General features: G+C 32.6%; 1 protein-coding gene, 1 long non-coding RNA gene and 2 pseudogenes across 2 annotated transcripts; 1 reads left to right on the plus strand and 3 right to left on the minus strand.

The window, feature by feature from the left end:
• Positions 1-1,319: 1,319 nt before the first annotated feature.
• LOC114191060 lies at positions 1,320-6,136 on the minus strand (annotated as a pseudogene).
• A 2,851-nt stretch (positions 6,137-8,987) lies between these two features.
• On the minus strand, positions 8,988-11,257 carry LOC114191192 (anaphase-promoting complex subunit 11-like). Its single transcript, XM_028080373.1, has 3 exons — positions 11,247-11,257; positions 10,552-10,670; positions 8,988-9,298 (listed from the first exon to the last, which is right to left on the minus strand). Exons 1-3 carry the CDS (start codon positions 11,255-11,257, stop codon positions 9,183-9,185), a joined length of 246 nt encoding a protein of 81 aa, XP_027936174.1. The 3' UTR covers positions 8,988-9,182.
• Positions 11,258-11,855: 598 nt separating this feature from the next.
• LOC114191065 lies at positions 11,856-15,530 on the plus strand (annotated as a pseudogene).
• A 1,303-nt stretch (positions 15,531-16,833) lies between these two features.
• Positions 16,834-18,085, minus strand: LOC114191072. Its single transcript, XR_003605919.1, has 2 exons — positions 17,779-18,085; positions 16,834-16,921 (listed from the first exon to the last, which is right to left on the minus strand). It is a non-coding gene; the product is annotated as an uncharacterized LOC114191072 (long non-coding RNA).
• Positions 18,086-19,473: the final 1,388 nt, after the last annotated feature.

A 19,473-nucleotide genomic window follows, 5' to 3' on the forward strand; every position in this document is an offset into this window, starting at 1 on the left:
TTTTTGAATTTTTTGAAAAAAAAAACGCCACGTGTCATATCCATGCGTGTGACACGTGACATTGTCAGTGCTACATGGCATTGCAATGCCACGTGTAAGTATCACCATCAGATGTCATTGTGTTGATTTCGATTTAGTTCCTATATATGTCTTTTTGTTTCAATTTGGTACCCACTTATATATATCTCATTCAATTTTGTCCCAATTTTTGTAATAAGTAAAATATTTTTGTAATTCATTTTTTTAAAATTAAAATTAATTAAGTATAAATATTATTTGTATAAAATGTTTTACTAATATTAAAAATGACTTTTTAACATATTACTTTATTAATTATTTTTTTTATTAAGTACTCATGTTTTGTTAATTATTATTTTTTTAACCCAAAATAGAACAATATTATCTCTTACTAATTTTAATCCAAAATTTCTATTTATCTGAATGTTATATTAATTTTTTTATTAAAAATGACTTAGTAAAATGACTTTTACCACTAAATTTTAATATAAATAACAAATACTTAATTTTTGTAAAATTTGTATACTTAATTACTTTTAATTTTATAAAAAATGGATTTTAATTATTAAAAATAATTAGGTCAAGATTGAATCAGATATACATAAGTGGCAAATTGAAACAAAAAGACATATATGGGGACTAAATCGAAATCAACACATGACATCTAATAATGACACTGACACGTGGCATTGCATGCCACGTGTCACACACACATACCTAACATATGGCATTTTTATTTTTATTTTCAAAAAATTAAACAAAAATAAAAAAAATAAAAAAATCACAATCTGACACGTGACACCACTTTTTCAAAAGTTGGGATACAATTGACACTTTTTTAAAAACGGTACCAGATTAACACACTTGTACCAAAGTGGATACCATCCGAGTAATTAAACCATCATTTTTTTAACAAAAATTTCAACAAAAGACAACTTTAAAATGATTTTTTTCTATAATTTTAATAAATTTAACTAATTAATTACATATTTTATTTTATTTTTTATTTTTTTATTATGTAATAATTAATCTCAAAAAAATTATATATTTTAATTTTATTTAAAGGTTAATTTTCTTTTAATTCTAAGTTTTTTACTTTAGTTTATTTTTTTGTTTTACTAATTTTTTATTTTTTAATGGTTATTTTCTTTAAATTTATATATTTTTCAATTTTCTCTCTCGTAATATATATTTTAAAAATAAAATAAAATATTAATATATTTTGAAATAATCAACTCCGTATGAAGTCAAGGTTACAACTTGTCCTGTGTTTGCTAAGGTAAGACCTAAAAGCAATAAAGTTCCAGTCCAAAGAGAAATCCACCATCCAAAATTTTAGTTAATACATTAAAAATAAACTCTTATATGTACAGAAGGAACACGAATTCTAGAATGGAGAAAAATTCAACTAGTTGTAAGAAAATCCAACTAGCTCCTTAAATTTCTACTAACATACATCTTTCAAGAAAATCAAGTTTTACTAACGAAATTAACACTATAAATTCAGCTGCAAATCATCAACAGTCAGCAACAGAATAGATGAACAACACTGTGGGTCCAACTTCTACGCTCACAAGGAATTACGATTTAGGCTTTTTTGGGTTATCCGAGCCAGATGTCTCAGCTTTCCTCTTAATTCCCAGAAAATGTTCTACCTGAAGCAATTAAAAAAATATGTATAAACATCTGAAAAATATAACATAAAAGCTTAAACACGCCCTGAATTATATACCTTACGATCACCAAGCATAGGTGTCAAGCCGCCAGGAAGATCTTTCTCAACAGTTGCAAAACCACTTTTTGGGTCACTAGTTTGTCTGCCAATAAAAAACCAAACAGTCACATACATTATTGGTATACTAACTAAGCAAAACAAGGAAATAATAAAAATAGGTTCCGTTATGCAACTCCTAAAACAATACACTGTTTCAACTTCCTTTTTGCAACAATAACTTTTAACACTAAATCACAAAACCAAACATGCTCCAAGTTTCTCAATTCATTTCATGCAAACAGATCTTTAAATTAAAACTTGAGGAATTATAAGTTTGCATAAAATTGAAAGCATACCCTGGTTTAACATGACCACTAAGAACAAGATAGGGGGTCTGCAAACGTGCTTGAGCTTCCCGCATTCTCTCCACAGACAGTGATGGTGTATCAGAACTCTTCATTTGCTTCATCTTCAATTCTTCTTGATATTGCTTCATACGCTTCTCTTGCTTCATTTTTCCAGGTCCTTTACCGTGGAACTTATGAGAAATCATTCGAAAGGCTTCCTTGGGAGTTAAAATTCTCCCAAATTCATCAGTCCTTTCAATGCGAATCTCCCTTTTTTTCTGAGTTTCCTTCTCGTCATCATCTACAATTCCAACCAATTTACTTTTCTTCTTGTCCATGTTTCTGCCACCCCATTCAATGCTTTCCTTAAGTGTTCCTCGATCTTTAAGAAGTTTCAAAGCACCTGACAATCCTTTCCCTACAGCAACTTCATGGATAGTTTCATCAGGAACGATTTCCTCTTTGTCTTCCTTATTGGGTTGTTCATCTTCATTAGTTTCTTGAACTTCAGTCCATCCACCACCCTCATTAGTCTTTTCTTCATCAGGAACAATAGCCTCTTCATCATCATGCATGAAAACATCTTCACTTTCTGGTTTACGTGCTTCTGAAAAGTACAAAGTAGCATGCCTAAGTTTAATTTAATCAACTATCAGCTTCCCCATTATATAACACTTCCAACATGCTTACAAAACATTTATATGTCAGAATACCTACTGTACTGAGCATAAAAAAGAAAGATCAGATCACAAACATTCAAATTATTATTGTGTCATTGGCAAAGATGTCAACAACAAGAGCACAATGAAATAACTATTATATAGAGGATTTCCAAAACAATCAACAGAGTTCCAGCAATCCAAATGGATGAAAAAGAAAACTGATCCACTTTTAAATTTAATCAGGACAGTCATACTCATGAAGTACTATGAAATTCATTGTATTAGAAACCACAAATAAATCAGAATTACCTTCATCAATGTGGAGACCCCAGACAAATTCTTCCATCTCTGTGAAGACCACCTTGTTTTCTCGTGACTCTCCAGCCGTGGGGTTTTGACCATCAGTCTCATTATTATGATTTGAGGTAGCAAGCAACGCAATAGCTTGAGGACCAGATACCCCTTCTTTCTCATGCTTTTTAAGAGCTAATCTTCTTGCTTCTCTAAGGATTTACGAAGATCCTCATCATCATCAACAAAAGCTGGAGTTTCATCTTCATCTGTTTTAACATTCAGAGTTTGTTCCTGACGCAACAATTTGGAGGCTTCCTCTGCTTTAGCATAAGCAGACTGGTAAGCATTACTTCTCATCTTAGCCTCCAATCTTTCTTGCTCTTCTTTGATAGCTTGCCTCCTCACATTCTTCCGAGAACCAAGGTCACCAACACCCAATCCTGAAGAGACAGCTTCAGCTTCAAGGGCATTAATGTCTAGCTTATCTTTCTTCCGCAAGGACTTTTTCTTCTTGGGCTTCTTAAATTGTAGCATTTCTTCGTGAGTATAGTAATCTGATGATACCTTTCCAGATGAAGTAAGATCTTCAAAGGTATTTGTGGAAACACCTGTTAACCTTCTTCGCAACTGGAAGGTAGAAAAAAGATACCCCAGAAAAAATGAAAAAAGAAAAACAGATAAACAGAATGACCATTGCAATAGGAAAAGAAGAATAGAATGGCTATCACAATATTTCATAAAAGAAAAGCATAACTAACATCTTCAAGTTTCTTCTCAGCTTCACCTGAGAACCGTCCCTTTTCATCCAAAGTTACTCCCTGAACAAAAAAAATCTAATGAGTACATGCATTCACAAAATCTAGTTGCTCATCATCCTTTTTGGGAATGTAACAAGAGTAGCAGACCTCTTCTGCAGCTGGATCATCATACTGTGGCAACATTTTCTTCTCCAAGGAGGGATCACCATTGAACCTGAAATCGAGAGAACAACCTTCATAAAAACTCTTTCCTTTTCAATACTTCATTTTAATCTATACATACATTATAGCACATCGACAACAACTAGAATGTCTTACTTATCATCATATACACCAGTTTTATTTTTTGAAGCTTTATATGCCTCGTCTCGTCTTTTCTGTTCTCCAATTTCAATGTTTTCCAGCATGTCAACCTCTGCCATGAGAGACAAAAACTCTAATGATGTATCATCACTCACAGACTTCGAACTTACAGAATAAGTAGCAAGTTGTTGTACCTTCGTTAACATCACCATCAGCAAGAATGGGCTGATCTTTGATAGTCAGAACTACTGTACCACCTTCCATAACTTTATCAAGGCCATGGAGAACTTTCAGCCCGGCCAGGTTTTCTGTCAGATATTCAATATGCAGGTATATTTTATCAACCAAATTATCAACAATCAAATAAACATTCATAACCCTCTTACAGATAACTTAAATGCCCTAAGCTGCTGGGCTGTATCCTCATCATCACTTCCCTAGGCATTCAGAAACAGAGAAATTTACCTGTGTGTTGGGCTGTATCCTCATCGTCACTTCCCTCTACTGCAATTTTGTCCTGCGAAAGTTTTAGCATGTTGTAATGATTACATATTTGAAACTGGGAGAAACAGTATCTTAAAGATCATAAAATATAGGTACAACATAAATGGGGGAAAAACCTGCTCCTCAAAAATCTTTGAGAGCTGCAATGCTCTTTTCTTTTCTAACTTGCGGCTTTTACTAACCCATGCTGAAATCTCAGTAACACCTTCAGGCTGTTTCTTTGTTCTTGATTCTTTCATCCTATCTAAAAATAAAAAATATTATCACAACATAAAAGTCTCATACTTTCAAGTTTTAAGCCTAGAAATGTAGTATTAAGAACACAATCATCAAAATATGACAATAAGTTGACAGCAGAAATGATAGCATAAAAAAAAACCCAAATTTCCTTGTTTAAGTTATGTTCAGATGGAGGTAAGGAAAAGCAGGGAAATACGTAACTAAAATCTTCGTATAGAAGATCTTTAAGGGGGCAAATTGAGAGATATGTGTTCCTCTTCCTTTCACCCAAGGGAAAGGATTACTTTTACTTAAGAGACATTTGCATAAAAAATTAATTAAAATAATGTCCATATTTTTTTAAAATAAATCAAATGTTCTGAAACAAATGCTAAACAATACAATGGTGGGACTTCATTATTTAATTTAATTTTAACTACAACTCCTAAACAATAGAAGCAAGCAAGTGCTTTCTATGCTTATTGACAAGTTGCTTAATAGGTTGGAATATCCCTTTATAGTTTTCAGAAAGTCTAACGTGCTACCAATTGAAGTGAGAAACATTCTTCATGCTGCCAAATCCTAACACACACAGTGACACAAAGCCCCAATTTGAATTGAAATTAAGCATGCTGTGTAGTTGTACAAAGTCAGAATTATACAATTTCAGAATGTACCAAAGCCAATAAACATAAATCACAACGGCGAAACAAGAAGGACAAAAACAGGACAAATCAAGGGAGCTTAGGGCAAAATCAGGACAACCACAAAACACAAAACAATGGCGAAACAAAATCATGGAAATCAGTAGAACCAAAACAATCAGGATAACCACAAAACAAATCAGGAAATCACGGAAAAATTAAGGGATAAATAAACGAACCTGGTCGTGGTGGCGCGCCTCCTTGCTCTGCGTGGGAACCGCCGCTCTGGGAACCGTCACGCCGCGCCTTCTCTCCTTATCTAAATCTCCCTCGCGTCGCGTAGCGTGGTGCGTGGCCTGTGACTCTGAGTGCGTTGTGTGGTTTGTCTTTGCTTTTAATCACAGAGTCTCACCCACCTAGTACACCAGAGCAGCAGACATAGGTCTGTTAGAGGCGATTCCAGGGATGCGCCGCGACGACGACTCCAATGGCTATCGTGATGACAAAAAGCGGCGCTGGAGATTTTCCAACGATGATCACGAACTGGCGGCGAGTGCGATTCTGCTCCGTTTCAACGAGAACGCGAGCCCTCTCGTTGGTAGCGTCTGCTCTCCTTCGTAGTGTGTGTTCGTTCCAGTGTATGGATTGTTATTAGGATACTTCTTCCTCTACCTCCGATGATTTATTCAGCATTCTCAAAACTTTTCAAAATTTTTAAAATAATATTTTGATATTTATTCCACTAACTAATCTTGAGATAAAAGATACTAAATTTCGAAATCCAATTAAAATAATTATCTAACCGGGAATTCAAACTAAAAAGATTGTCGAATTTTGAAATCTACCTATAATGTTACCAGATTTCAATGTATATATATATATATATATATATATATATATATATATATATATATATATATATATATATATATATATTCTTTTATACTAATTTTTTTATTTAAAGTTTAATTATATTTATTTATAATACATTATTTAAAAATAAAATTAATAATAAAAATATGTATGTATATATTAATATTTTATTTTATTTTTAAAATATATATTAAGAGAAAAAGAATTGAAAAATATATAAATTTAAAGAAAATATCCATTAAAAAATGAAAAAATTAGTAAAACAAAAAAAAATAAACTAAAGAAAAAAACTTAGAATTAAAAAAAACCTTTAAATAAAATAAAATAATTAAAATATATAATTTTTAAAGATTAATTATTACATAATAAAAAATAAAATAAAAGATATAAATATATATATATATATATATATATATAATTAATTAGTTAAATTAATTAAAATTATGGAAAAAAATCATTTTAAACTTATTTTTTGTTGAAACTTTTGTTAAAAAAATATGATATTAACTTAAGTTAAAGTTAGTAAGATAGTGTGCTGCTGTTGCAGAGAGAGACCAAAGGAAAGAAAATCCGCTCCTCCTCCTTTCCTCACTTTCATATCAACCTAAAAAACCTATATAGTGAACTCAGCACACCACTCACCAACCAATTCACGCCGCTGCAAGCCACTCACGGCTGTCGTTGTTTTCCTCCCAGCCATTGACGGCCACCGCACCGCACCACCACTCACGACCTCACGCGACGCTGCCGTTGTTTCCTTTCCCCCCACCCATTTGACGCTGCGTCACTGCCGTTGAACGTTTCCTCCCAGCCATCGACGCCACCGCAACACGCCACGCTACGCCACGCACCAGGACGCGACGCGAGGGAGATTGAGATAAGGAGAGGAGGCGTGGCGCGACGGTTCCCAGAGCGGCGGTTCCCACGCAGAGCAAGAGGTGTGCCACCACGAAAGGGTAAGAGACATTATATGGATGGGAAGCAAAGGGTAAGAAGATAGCCTGACAAAGTGAAAAACTATGTGTAAACATAAGGAGCAAGGAATAACAAAACATGGAGAATGCTAAATGTGTGGTGAGTGAATTGAAGCAATGAGTCACGTCTTCTTTAGTTGTCAAGTTCCAAATTCAGTGTGGAACATAGGTAATATGTGGTTAGGGATAAGCTTAGTATAGCACAATCAAGTTGCATTTCATTTTAAACATTTTAGTACCTTGGAGCTTAGTGTCAAAGGAAATATGATCTAAAAGTGCATGGGGTAGCAATTATTTGGGATATTTGGAACATGAAAAATAAAATTGTGTTCAAAAGTGTTATAGTAAATGCTAAAGAAATATTTAGCTTGACGTAGGTAAGATAAAAACTCAAAAGGACAAACTTCTCATATTCGGAATGGTATATTAGTAGTTCAGTTGGGAAAAGGGGTGTAATTATGTTCTTTATTTAGTTTAGGAAAATTATACTTTCACAAATTTTGGAATGACAAATTTTGATGAATAACCATTTTTGATAAAAAAAAAATCTAAAAGAAGTAGACTAAGGTTGGTAAGAGATATGTATTGGACGATGCTGTGTAGAATGTTGAAACTGAAGAAGTGTTTAATCCTTAGGTTTACAAGGACTTATTGGTTCTTTGTACTAAGACAATTGTATCATAGTTTGAAACAATAAGTGGTAGGATAGAAACCCAAAGGGCAAACTTTTCTTTGTTTTATGAGTAAGACTCTAGCAATGCAGCAAAATATAGATGGTTCAATCATAGTAACATGCTTCCTAATTCATTTTTTTTTTTTGACAAAAATAAAGAATAAAAAAACACACCACAATGAAATTTTTATAGCCTATAAAAGAGGCAAGTTGGTAATAAGTAACTATTACTTTCAGTACAAGCATTTATTTAAAGTTTTTCTTCTTTTTTTCATTTCTGCTTAAGCTTTATATATCACATCAACCAAGAGAAATGATAAACACACCATAACTTGATTGTTTTTTTATCTAATTACTCTATTTATTCATCCCAACCTGACACAAATTTAAACTTTTCTTTTTTTAGGGAGGCACTTTCATGCTTCAAAATGTCTTAAGACTTCATTCTGAAACATGCTACATTCAAATCACAATCTACATCTACACACGTAATAAAATGTTACTAATGTCTTAACGTGACTTTTATAACAATTCTGAAGTTAGATGTTACCTCACGTAAACCAGTTTCTAATTAGATTTTTTTGTTTCCAGGCCATGACTGAGGAGCCTGTTGAATCTTCAAACGCGAACCAAACCAATTTAGGAAACAACAAAGTATTAGTGTGAATAATAAAAATATTGTGTACATATTTGAAATTTTGTTAGGAACTGTAATTATTTCAAAAATTACAATCATTCAGACAATATAAAAGGAAAATATTGTATCAGATTTTATACCAAATTAAGAGATCCCCTCTATTTGGAGACCAATAAAAGAAATACCAAATCTTCTACAAATACAAATAAGTAACATGAGGATTCCAATAATGTAAAGATATCAGGATATAAACTTTAAGGATGAATAATCCCAAATCATTGAAGGACCCTATCTATATTGGGTAAAAAAGGTCCAATTCATAGATTAATTATAAGAGAAAAATCAGGCATGACATGAGACTCCTTAATTTTGGCATAATCATGATAAAAAGGAATAACTAAATATAAATAAGAACCCTTCAACCCATGAAGAGGCACAATACAACACTAATCACAACCCAGTACATTTATATGCATGGTAAAATTGAAGTATATTCAAATTAACAAGATCACATCTACAATGTTCAGTAGTCAGTCACCCTTAAGGGAAAAAGCCAATGTTCTTATCCTTTAAACTGCCATTCACGACGGCACATGGGGCAATGCGCTTGTGATGTTTGAGAATTAACCCATTTCAGGATACAGTGCAAATGAAACGCATGATTGCATACACCCCAAACTGCAAGAAGACAAGAGAACAAGCATTACTCATTTCCGTTATAAAGACTTACATAGCACTACAATTTGATAAGCAAATCCTGATACCAAGAAAAAGATATCATCCATACATTAAACAAACAGTTTTTCAAGGAGAGTTAAGCACGAATTTATAGCCCAAAATAAAATATTTTTATCTTACTGATGTCTTAAAAGCTTCTCGATCATGCGAAACTGCTTCGGCATAAACCAAAAAGTAACAGTAACATACTCACACTACAGTTGAGTGAATTTGTGTTGGAAAGAATGTAACATACATTGCTAGAGTATATAAATTTTGCATAAATGTCAAAGTCATCCACATGAGCAACAATTCCTTTGCAGGAGTTCAACACATTCAAACAAGAGAAGTTTGCATTTTAAATACATTTTCATTATAAATTAGAACTACAAACGATGTAATTTTAGAGATAATTAGAAAATTAACAAAATTTGGACAGAGTGATTCAGTGTACTATGTGTGGAGAGAAAACGAAACCAAATAAAAGGACCCTTTTTCCATAATCCTACAAACTTATATGCAAAGCTTGGAAGCTTCATTGATTCATTTACACAATGTTGATGATTAGTTAAACAAGGCCCAAGAAGTGATATTACAACTAAAAATTTTCTGAGACTTCCTTCAGCCCTCACAATATGACCACTGCCTACACAAATAATAACAGAACACATACGTTAGGATTTAAGCACAAGAAGATATCCCACCCAAAAGAATAGTCCATCATGTAAGAGAGCTCACAGCTTATCCTACTCACTGTGACACTCTTAACTTTGTTAACCCGTTTAATGTCTGATGTCCATAACCGTCTCACACACAATTGACACTGAGCAGATGGCATCTCTTTTTTCTTTCAAGACAACTTTACTCATTTATTAGTATTGGCTTTGCAGCTTAATCTAGCTTATAATTAGCCTTTTCCCTGTAACATAACTCTCAATAAAAGCAACAATTGTTGGGACTCAAATACAAGAGGATATTCCAACCTAAGAATTAGTCCATTAAGTAGGAGAGTCTTAAGGCTTATATTCTACTCGGTGTGAGACTCTTAACAAATAAAATCACAAACAGTTACACAATGTGTAGTTGAGTTTAAGACTATATCACTTACACAGTTACCCAAAGCACAATGATTAATCGAGAAATTTAACTAGGACAAGTTGGTCCAAATATAATAACAACACAGTCTACCACATAAAAAAATATATATAGCTTACTCAGAGGACAGTCATCCCCTGGAAGTTTACAGTCTGGACAACATCCATCAAAGGCCATTCTACAGATCCCACACGTTTCATCTTGAGCATCCCAAGTCCACGAAACAATACCGTGCCATCTAGATTTAACGAGAGAACAAAAAATTAGGAAGAGCTAAATATTTATTTACAAATGACTAGAAAAAAATGATAAAGGAGACTGACAATTCAGAACAAAAATAGGGTTAAATTAAATTTCCAGTGTTTAATAGAAATTTAAAGCAAGTGAAAAGGCAATGGAATTCAATTTCACACGTACACCGCAACTTTTGTTCTCCTTGATATTATTTTCAATCCCTCCTTACTTTTCATCTTCTCTAACCTTAACTAATCAAACATGGTGATTCACTTTTAATTAAATATAAAATTCAAAGTAATTTAATATATTGTGATTTTAGTATATGAAATTGTTTTTAATAAATAATGACTATTATATTATTGACATTTTAAAACGAAAATTTGTCAAATAAAAAATATTTTCTTAATTTCTTTTGCACAATTATTTTTATTCATAATTGAAATTTTATTTCATAATCATAAAGAAATTGTATAATTTTTTAGTTAAGAACTACAAAATGTTATCATGTTTTGGTGAATATAATATATTGCTGGTATAATGTAAAATAAAGGTAAAATATGGCCTTCAATAATCTCACTTGTCAACCATGTAAGTTTGTCGGATCCAATTAATTTAAAACATATAACATTATATTTTATATATAAATAAAGTAAATGGTTTAGTTTAACAACTAATTTTAAATTCGAATCAAATTGGCTGTTTGAGAAAATAAGTGTATTAAAAATATTGAGAAAATTAATTATTTTCTAAAATCATTCGTTTTTTAACATATTAATGATAACTGTAAATAGTCTGTTTTTTTTAACATAAATACTTGTGAGCTTTGACATTCTCGTAATAAATAAAATTTTGATTTTATAATATTAATATTAAAGGAAATTTTGCGTTTCTATCTACACATATTAGTTCTATAATTCTCTTCTCAATTTCAAAGTTATACTCTGTTTAATTTATAAGTTTAATTTTCATACACCTATATGATAAAATATTTTTTATCAACCGGCTAAACATAAACTCATCTTAGAGTAATTACAATAAAATAAAATTACATTATATTGATTGGGCCAGCTACCAAGAAGTAGGTGGTGACGAAGAGTGTTTTTGGTGGTGCAGAAAGAAATAATCCCAACCCAACGTGGGTTATCCGTTAGAATTAAACGACGTACCGTTTTAGGGTTTAGATTGCTTCGGTCTTTTTTCACTCTTTCACTGGTGTTTCAACTCTTCCGAACAAGATTTTGCTCCCTCACTTTGAAATTTCTACATTTAGAGAAAGATACAAAGCTTTGTTGTTCTTCCTCATTCAATTACATCGAAGTACTGGTTTTGAAGATGGAAGAACACGAGAATGGTGCCAACGCTGGCGAAGAGGAACCGATGATAGGCCCGGGCCCGGCCCCTCGGGCCCGGCCCAAGCGACCCCTTCAGTTCGAGCAGGCCTACCTCAACGCTTTACCCTCCGCCAACATGTCAGTTTCCGCGCCAATATCGTAGTTTTTGAATTAGGGTTTCTTCAATCGAGAAATTGCGCTACTCCAAAAGTGAAAATCTCGTGAATGCTATGGATTCCTTCAGTTTCTTATTGTTGTTTTCGATGCAGGTACGAGAAAAGTTATATGCACCGTGACGTGGTTACGCATGTCGCTGTCTCAGCTGCGGATTTCTTCATCACTGGAAGTTCCGATGGTATTCCGAATTTGAATTTATGATTAATTTTTACTGTTTTTCTAGTTGTAAGTAGCATACTGAAAATTTGAAGCTACTCATTTGAATAGAGTGATCCTATTAGTTGTAACCTTACCGCTACTTTTGTCCCTGTGCTTTTCTTTTTTTTTTTTTTTTTTTGTAAAATTATCGGTGCCGTGTAACTATGGAAGCATCGATACAGGGGCAACGTTATACTTATGATAGCATATAAGTCTTATTTGAATTAGCTTAATCTTTGGAATAGTTTATATGTCTGGAATGACATTGTGGGTACTTATTGTTGTCAGGGCATTTGAAGTTTTGGAAGAAAAAGCCTATTGGTATTGAGTTTGCCAAACACTTCAGATCTCATCTTGGTTCAATTAATTGAAGGTCTAGCTGTAAGTTTGTTAACCTCACGTGACATTTTTGCTATAAATTTTATATAATCTGTTAAATTAATGTATTCTGGCCTGACTTCTCTGATATATTATATTACTAAACTGTATAGTATGATTTTGCTAGGCATAGAAAGTATTATTGCGATTATTTTCTTGCTGTATTATGTATATATATTTTCAGAGTCTCGTTATGCTTGTCATCAACCATGACTTATTTCAGCTATGCAGGTTAGTCTTGATGGTCTGCTCTGCTGCACAATATCAGATGACCGCTCTGTAAAAATATATGATGTTGTCAACTATGACATGATGGTCATGATTCGTTTGCCATATACTCCTGGTGCTGTTGAATGGGTTTACAAACAAGGGGATGTCAAAGCGAGGCTTGCTATTAGTGATAGGAACTCATCTTTTGTGCACATATATGATGCACAAGCTGGTTCAAATGATCCCATTGTCTCCAAAGAGGTTCCAATTCTAAACTAACTTTAATGTAACTTATTCTTTCGAAAAGAATTACAATTCTTTTGGTGATGTTTTGCATAATTTAATTGCATATCTGTCTCATTTCCCTCCTTTGTTCAGATACATATGTGTCCTATCAAAGTTATGAAGTACAACGCAGTGCATGATTCCGTACTTTCAGCAGATGCGAAGGGGATAATTGAATACTGGAGTCCTGTAACACTTCAATTTCCAGAGGATGAGTATGTGCTTACTTTTTTCTTATTGTAATTCTGCCTGTCCATTTTTATAAATGAATATCATCATATTAAAACCTGGGAATTAAGAAGCTGCATTTTAACTTATTTTCAATGAATTATTATAAACACCAGCTGTAATAGCCAATAACATGATTAAGATTTTGTCACAAACTATTAATAGATTTAGGCATCCTTAAAAAATGCTACTGCATATTCAATAAGATCGTTTAGTTTCAAAATTTCCACCATAAGATGAAATCTTGTCGGGCAATAACATTTGCTATTCTGTTCATAGGTGGCATTTTTTCTTAACTTCTGGCTAATGGTTTATATCCTCCCCTGTTGGCACCATTGTCGACCACTTAGAGCCAATGATCTAAGGCTTTTTAATTTGTCAACCATTAAGTTGCTTACAAGCCTAACCTATACAAAATGAATCAGTATTGTAATCAGAAATCCCATGGAAGTGCCAATATTTCAAACATTTTGTGATTGTATTAGTATTTACTATTTATTATTCTACTATATAGGGAATAACAGTTCTGGAAATTCTCAATTACACAAGTTTTGATGTTGGAATTTGTTCAGTTACTTATGCTCTTTAATGGTTTGCTCGGGTTGTTGTTGTAGGGTCAATTTTAAACTGAAAAGTGACACTGACCTCTTTGAAATTGCAAAATGCAAGACTTCTGTTTCGGCTATTGAGGTACTTCAATTATATGATCATATTTCTGAACTCATAGTTGATAATTCAACATTATGTTATTTGGGTGGTTTTTGAAAGCTAGATATCTGGTGTTTAACTTTGATGGTTTTATTGAGCACATTGCATCTTTTTTAGGTAAGTCCAGATGTAGGGTCAATTTTAAACTGAAAAGTGACACTGACCTCTTTGAAATTGCAAAATGCAAGACTTCTGTTTCGGCTATTGAGGTACTTCAATTATATGATCATATTTCTGAACTCATAGTTGATAATTCAACATTATGTTATTTGGGTGGTTTTTGAAAGCTAGATATCTGGTGTTTAACTTTGATGGTTTTATTGAGCACATTGCATCTTTTTTAGGTAAGTCCAGATGTAGGGTCAATTTTAAACTGAAAAGTGACACTGACCTCTTTGAAATTGCAAAATGCAAGACTTCTGTTTCGGCTATTGAGGTACTTCAATTATATGATCATATTTCTGAACTCATAGTTGATAATTCAACATTATGTTATTTGGGTGGTTTTTGAAAGCTAGATATCTGGTGTTTAACTTTGATGGTTTTATTGAGCACATTGCATCTTTTTTAGGTAAGTCCAGATGGTAAACAATTTTCCATTACATCACCTGATAGAAGGATACGTGTGTTTTGGTTCAGAACCGGGAAATTAAGGCGAGTTTATGATGAATCTTTAGAGGTAACAGTTTTATCATAATTTCTCCCTTTCTTTTGTCATTTGTAGACATAATAATGAATTGCTTTATAAAGGTTGCTCAAGATCTCCAAAGAAGTGATGCTCCATTATATCGGTTGGAAGCTATTGATTTTGGTCGAAGAATGGCTGTTGAGAAGGAAATAGAAAAAACAGAAAGTGCACCACTTCCAAATGCAGTCTTTGATGAAAGTTCCAATTTTCTTAAATATGCAACCTTAGTCAAGAAAAACACCATTTTTTTTATTTAATTTATTTTCTGCAATGAAAATATGAAAAGTATATTGTTCCAAAACAAAGATACAAACATCAATCAAATAATAAAAGGAGAAACGACGTAAAACGGAATTTTGAAAAGGATACGCAAGATCTTCACTTTCATCTCCGATCCCGTGCCTAGCAACAATAACACCTAATAGAAAATGAGGATTGAGTTAGTTAAATGTCAACTAGAGATGGAGAAGATTTGAAATTGGTAAAGAGCTGCATTATTACTTCACCTGGGCGGACTGCGGAAGCCAATTGTTCTTAACCATCATACATTAAAAACGGTGATTTAGATTTTAGTATTTTTCATGATTGGAGAATTTAGTCCATTGCTCTAGTGGACGAAGTTTCATAAAAGGAATGAAACTCACATGTATAAAAAAATACAAGTATACGAGATATTTTTAAATTATAGAACTCTCTTATCGTCTTGGTTTAATAATTAATATTGTCATTTGTCCTTCGGAAACAGAACAGGCAAACCAAAAGTAGCAAATTTGATAGCATCTTTTCTTTTATGTGTATACATCATAGAAATTTTTCAATCCCCAATTCACAGATTTCCCACATTGTCTAACTAACCATGTCACTTATCACCAACAATAAAAGGAATAAATGCATACCTTCCAGGTAAGTAGAACCTGATGATGCTTGTAGAGCTATAGAACTCAGTTTAACCATTTTATTCAACCAAACTTCTAAATTAGAAATTACCGCCACATGTTTTCTTCTAATGCTATCAAAAGAGAGTTCTAAGACTTCTAAAACTACAAATTATAAACCTTCGCTACTTTTTTAAATTGGAACCTGTAAATTGATACAACTTTTATCAATTAAAGCGACTGGATCAGCTTACAACTTGCAAGTTATCAACCACCAGCTCTAGTAAGCTAAGAATAACATAAAAAAAAACGCTTACCAAGGCAATGGAGTGACACTATGTATCAGGAAAAAAAACTTCATAGATTAATTAATTTATGGACTTAATATTTACCCCATATTTAAGCCGACATTAGTTTTTAGAGAGATTTATTTCATCTTTTTCTTCGAATTTATTTTCCTAAAAGTGTTTACAAGTTTATCCAAATATGACAAGCAAATTTGTGGAGAAGTGAGTGGGGATAGGTGAGAGAAAATTTACTCTAAAACGTGAGTTGTGAACTATTTGCTGCAGAAGGAAAGCTTCGGATTGGAAGAGTTATTCTGTGTGCGTCGTTATGGTTTCACAGATAAGACAAGAAGGCAGCAGAACGAAGCGGCAGAGGTGTGGCGGAGCGAAGAGGCGGAGGTGGCGGAGCAAATCGACGCGGCGAGGAATTGGGCAAGAATACAAACACTGAAAATAAGAGTCATAGTGAAAATGTTATTTTTCAGTGCATTTTTATCCTAATTTTAATAAACATAAATTAGAAATTAAACCATAATTTAAAATATATATATATATATATATATATATATATTTGATTAATTTATATATCACATAGACCTTTAAGTTCTTCAAAAATTAATGTTAATTTTAAATGTTTTATACTTTGTAACTATTATTTTCAGTCTTTCGATAGTTCATAAATAATTAGTTGAATGTTAAAATAGAAAACATTAATTAATATAATTAATGTAAAAAATGTTTCAAATTAAAATGATTAGATTTTTTAATATATAATTTAGATACATTATGTAGAACTTTATTTTCTAACTTGCGGCTTTTACTAACCCATGCTGAAATCTCAGAATCACCTTCAGGCTGTTTCTTTGTTCTTGATTCTTTCATCCTATCTAAAAATAAAAATATTATCACAACATAAAAGTCTCATACTTTCAAGTTTTAAGCCTAGAAATGTAATATTAAGAACACAATCATCAAAATATGACAATAAGTTGACAGCAGGAATGATAGCATAAAAAAACCTAAATTTCTTTGTTTAAGTTATGTTCGGATGGAGGTAAGGAAAAGCAGGGAAATACGTACTAAAATCTTTGTATAGAAGATCTTTAAGGGGGCAAATTGAGAGATACGTGTTCCTCTTTCTTTCACCTAAGGGAAAGGATTACTTTTACTTAAGAGACATTTGCTTAAAAAATTAATGAAAATAATGTCCATATTTTTAAAAAATAAATCAAATGTTCTGAAACAAATGCTAAACAATAAAGGGTGGGACTTCATTATTTAATTTAATTTTAACTACAACTCCTAAACAATAGAAGCAAGCAAGTGCTTTCTATGCTTATTGACAAGTTGCTTAATAGGTTGGAATATCACTTTATAGTTTTCAGAAACTCTAACGTGCTACCAATTGAAGTGAGAAACATTCTTCATGCTGCCAAATCCTAACACACACAGTGACACAGAGCCCCAATTTGAAATGAAATTAAGCATGCTGGGTGGTTATAGAAAGTCAGCATTATACAATTTCAGAATGTACCAAATCCAGTAAACATAAATCACAATGGCGAAACAAGAAGGACAAAAAACAGGACAAATCAAGGGAGCTTAGGACAAAATCAGGACAACCACAAAACACAAAACAATGACGAAACAAAATCAGGGAAATTAATAGAACCCAAAACAATCAGGATAACCACATAACAAAATCAGAAATTCACGGAAAAATTTAAGGGATAAATAAACGAACCTGTTCGTGGTGGCGCGCCTCCTTGCTCTGCGTGAGAACCGCCGCTCTGGGAACCGCGCGCGCCTCCTCTTCTGATCTCAATCTCCCTCGCGTAGCGTGGCGTGGTGCGTGGCGTCGCGTAGCGTGTTGTGGTGGCGTCAGTGGCTGGGAGGAAACGTTCAACGGCAGCGACGCAGCGTCAAATGGCTGGGGGAAAGGAAACAACGGCAGCGTCGCGTGAGCTCGTGAGTGGTGGCGCGGTGCGGTGGCCGTCAATGGCTGGGAGGAAAACAACGACAGCCGTGAGTGGTTGCAAGCCTGCGGCAGCGGCGGTGGCCGTCAATGGCTTGGTGAGCAGCGTGAATTAGTTGGTGAGTGGTGTGCTGAGTTCACTATATAGGTCTTTTAGGTTGATGAAAGTGAGGAAAGGAAGAGGAACGGATTTTCTTTGCTTTGGTCTCTCTCACTCTCTACAGCAGTACACTCAATTAGTATTGTAAGTTAACGTAATATCATTTTTTTTAATTACTTGGATGACAGTGACTTTGGTACAGGTGTGTCAATTTAGAATATGCTTTTAAAAAAATGTTAATTGCAATTGCATCCTAATTTTTTAAAAAGTGCTTCAATTAGGTCCTTTTCAGACAGTCAACTTGTCACGTGTCAGTCTGTTGTTTTTTTTTTTGAATTTTTTGAAAAAAAAAACGCCACGTGTCATATCCATGCGTGTGACACGTGACATTGTCAGTGCTACATGGCATTGCAATGCCACGTGTAAGTATCACCATCAGATGTCATTGTGTTGATTTCGATTTAGTTCCTATATATGTCTTTTTGTTTCAATTTGGTACCCACTTATATATATCTCATTCAATTTTGTCCCAATTTTTGTAATAAGTAAAATATTTTTGTAATTCATTTTTTTAAAATTAAAATTAATTAAGTATAAATATTATTTGTATAAAATGTTTTACTAATATTAAAAATGACTTTTTAACATATTACTTTATTAATTATTTTTTTTATTAAGTACTCATGTTTTGTTAATTATTATTTTTTTAACCCAAAATAGAACAATATTATCTCTTACTAATTTTAATCCAAAATTTCTATTTATCTGAATGTTATATTAATTTTTTTTATTAAAAATGACTTAGTAAAATGACTTTTACCACTAAATTTTAATATAAATAACAAATACTTAATTTTTGTAAAATTTGTATACTTAATTACTTTTAATTTTATAAAAAATGGATTTTAATTATTAAAAATAATTAGGTCAAGATTGAATCAGATATACATAAGTGGCAAATTGAAACAAAAAGACATATATGGGGACTAAATCGAAATCAACACATGACATCTAATAATGACACTGACACGTGGCATTGCATGCCACGTGTCACACACACATACCTAACATATGGCATTTTTATTTTTATTTTCAAAAAATTAAACAAAAATAAAAAAATAAAAAAATCACAATCTGACACGTGACACCACTTTTTCAAAAGTTAGGATACAATTGACACTTTTTTAAAAACGGTACCAGATTAACACACTTGTACCAAAGTGGATACCATCCGAGTAATTAAACCATCATTTTTTTAACAAAAATTTCAACAAAAGACAACTTTAAAATGATTTTTTTCTATAATTTTAATAAATTTAACTAATTAATTACATATTTTATTTTATTTTTTATTTTTTTATTAT

The sequence above is a fragment of the Vigna unguiculata genome, chromosome 7 (assembly GCF_004118075.2).
Source record: "Vigna unguiculata cultivar IT97K-499-35 chromosome 7, ASM411807v1, whole genome shotgun sequence".
In the NCBI taxonomy this organism is placed as follows: domain Eukaryota; kingdom Viridiplantae; phylum Streptophyta; class Magnoliopsida; order Fabales; family Fabaceae; genus Vigna; species Vigna unguiculata.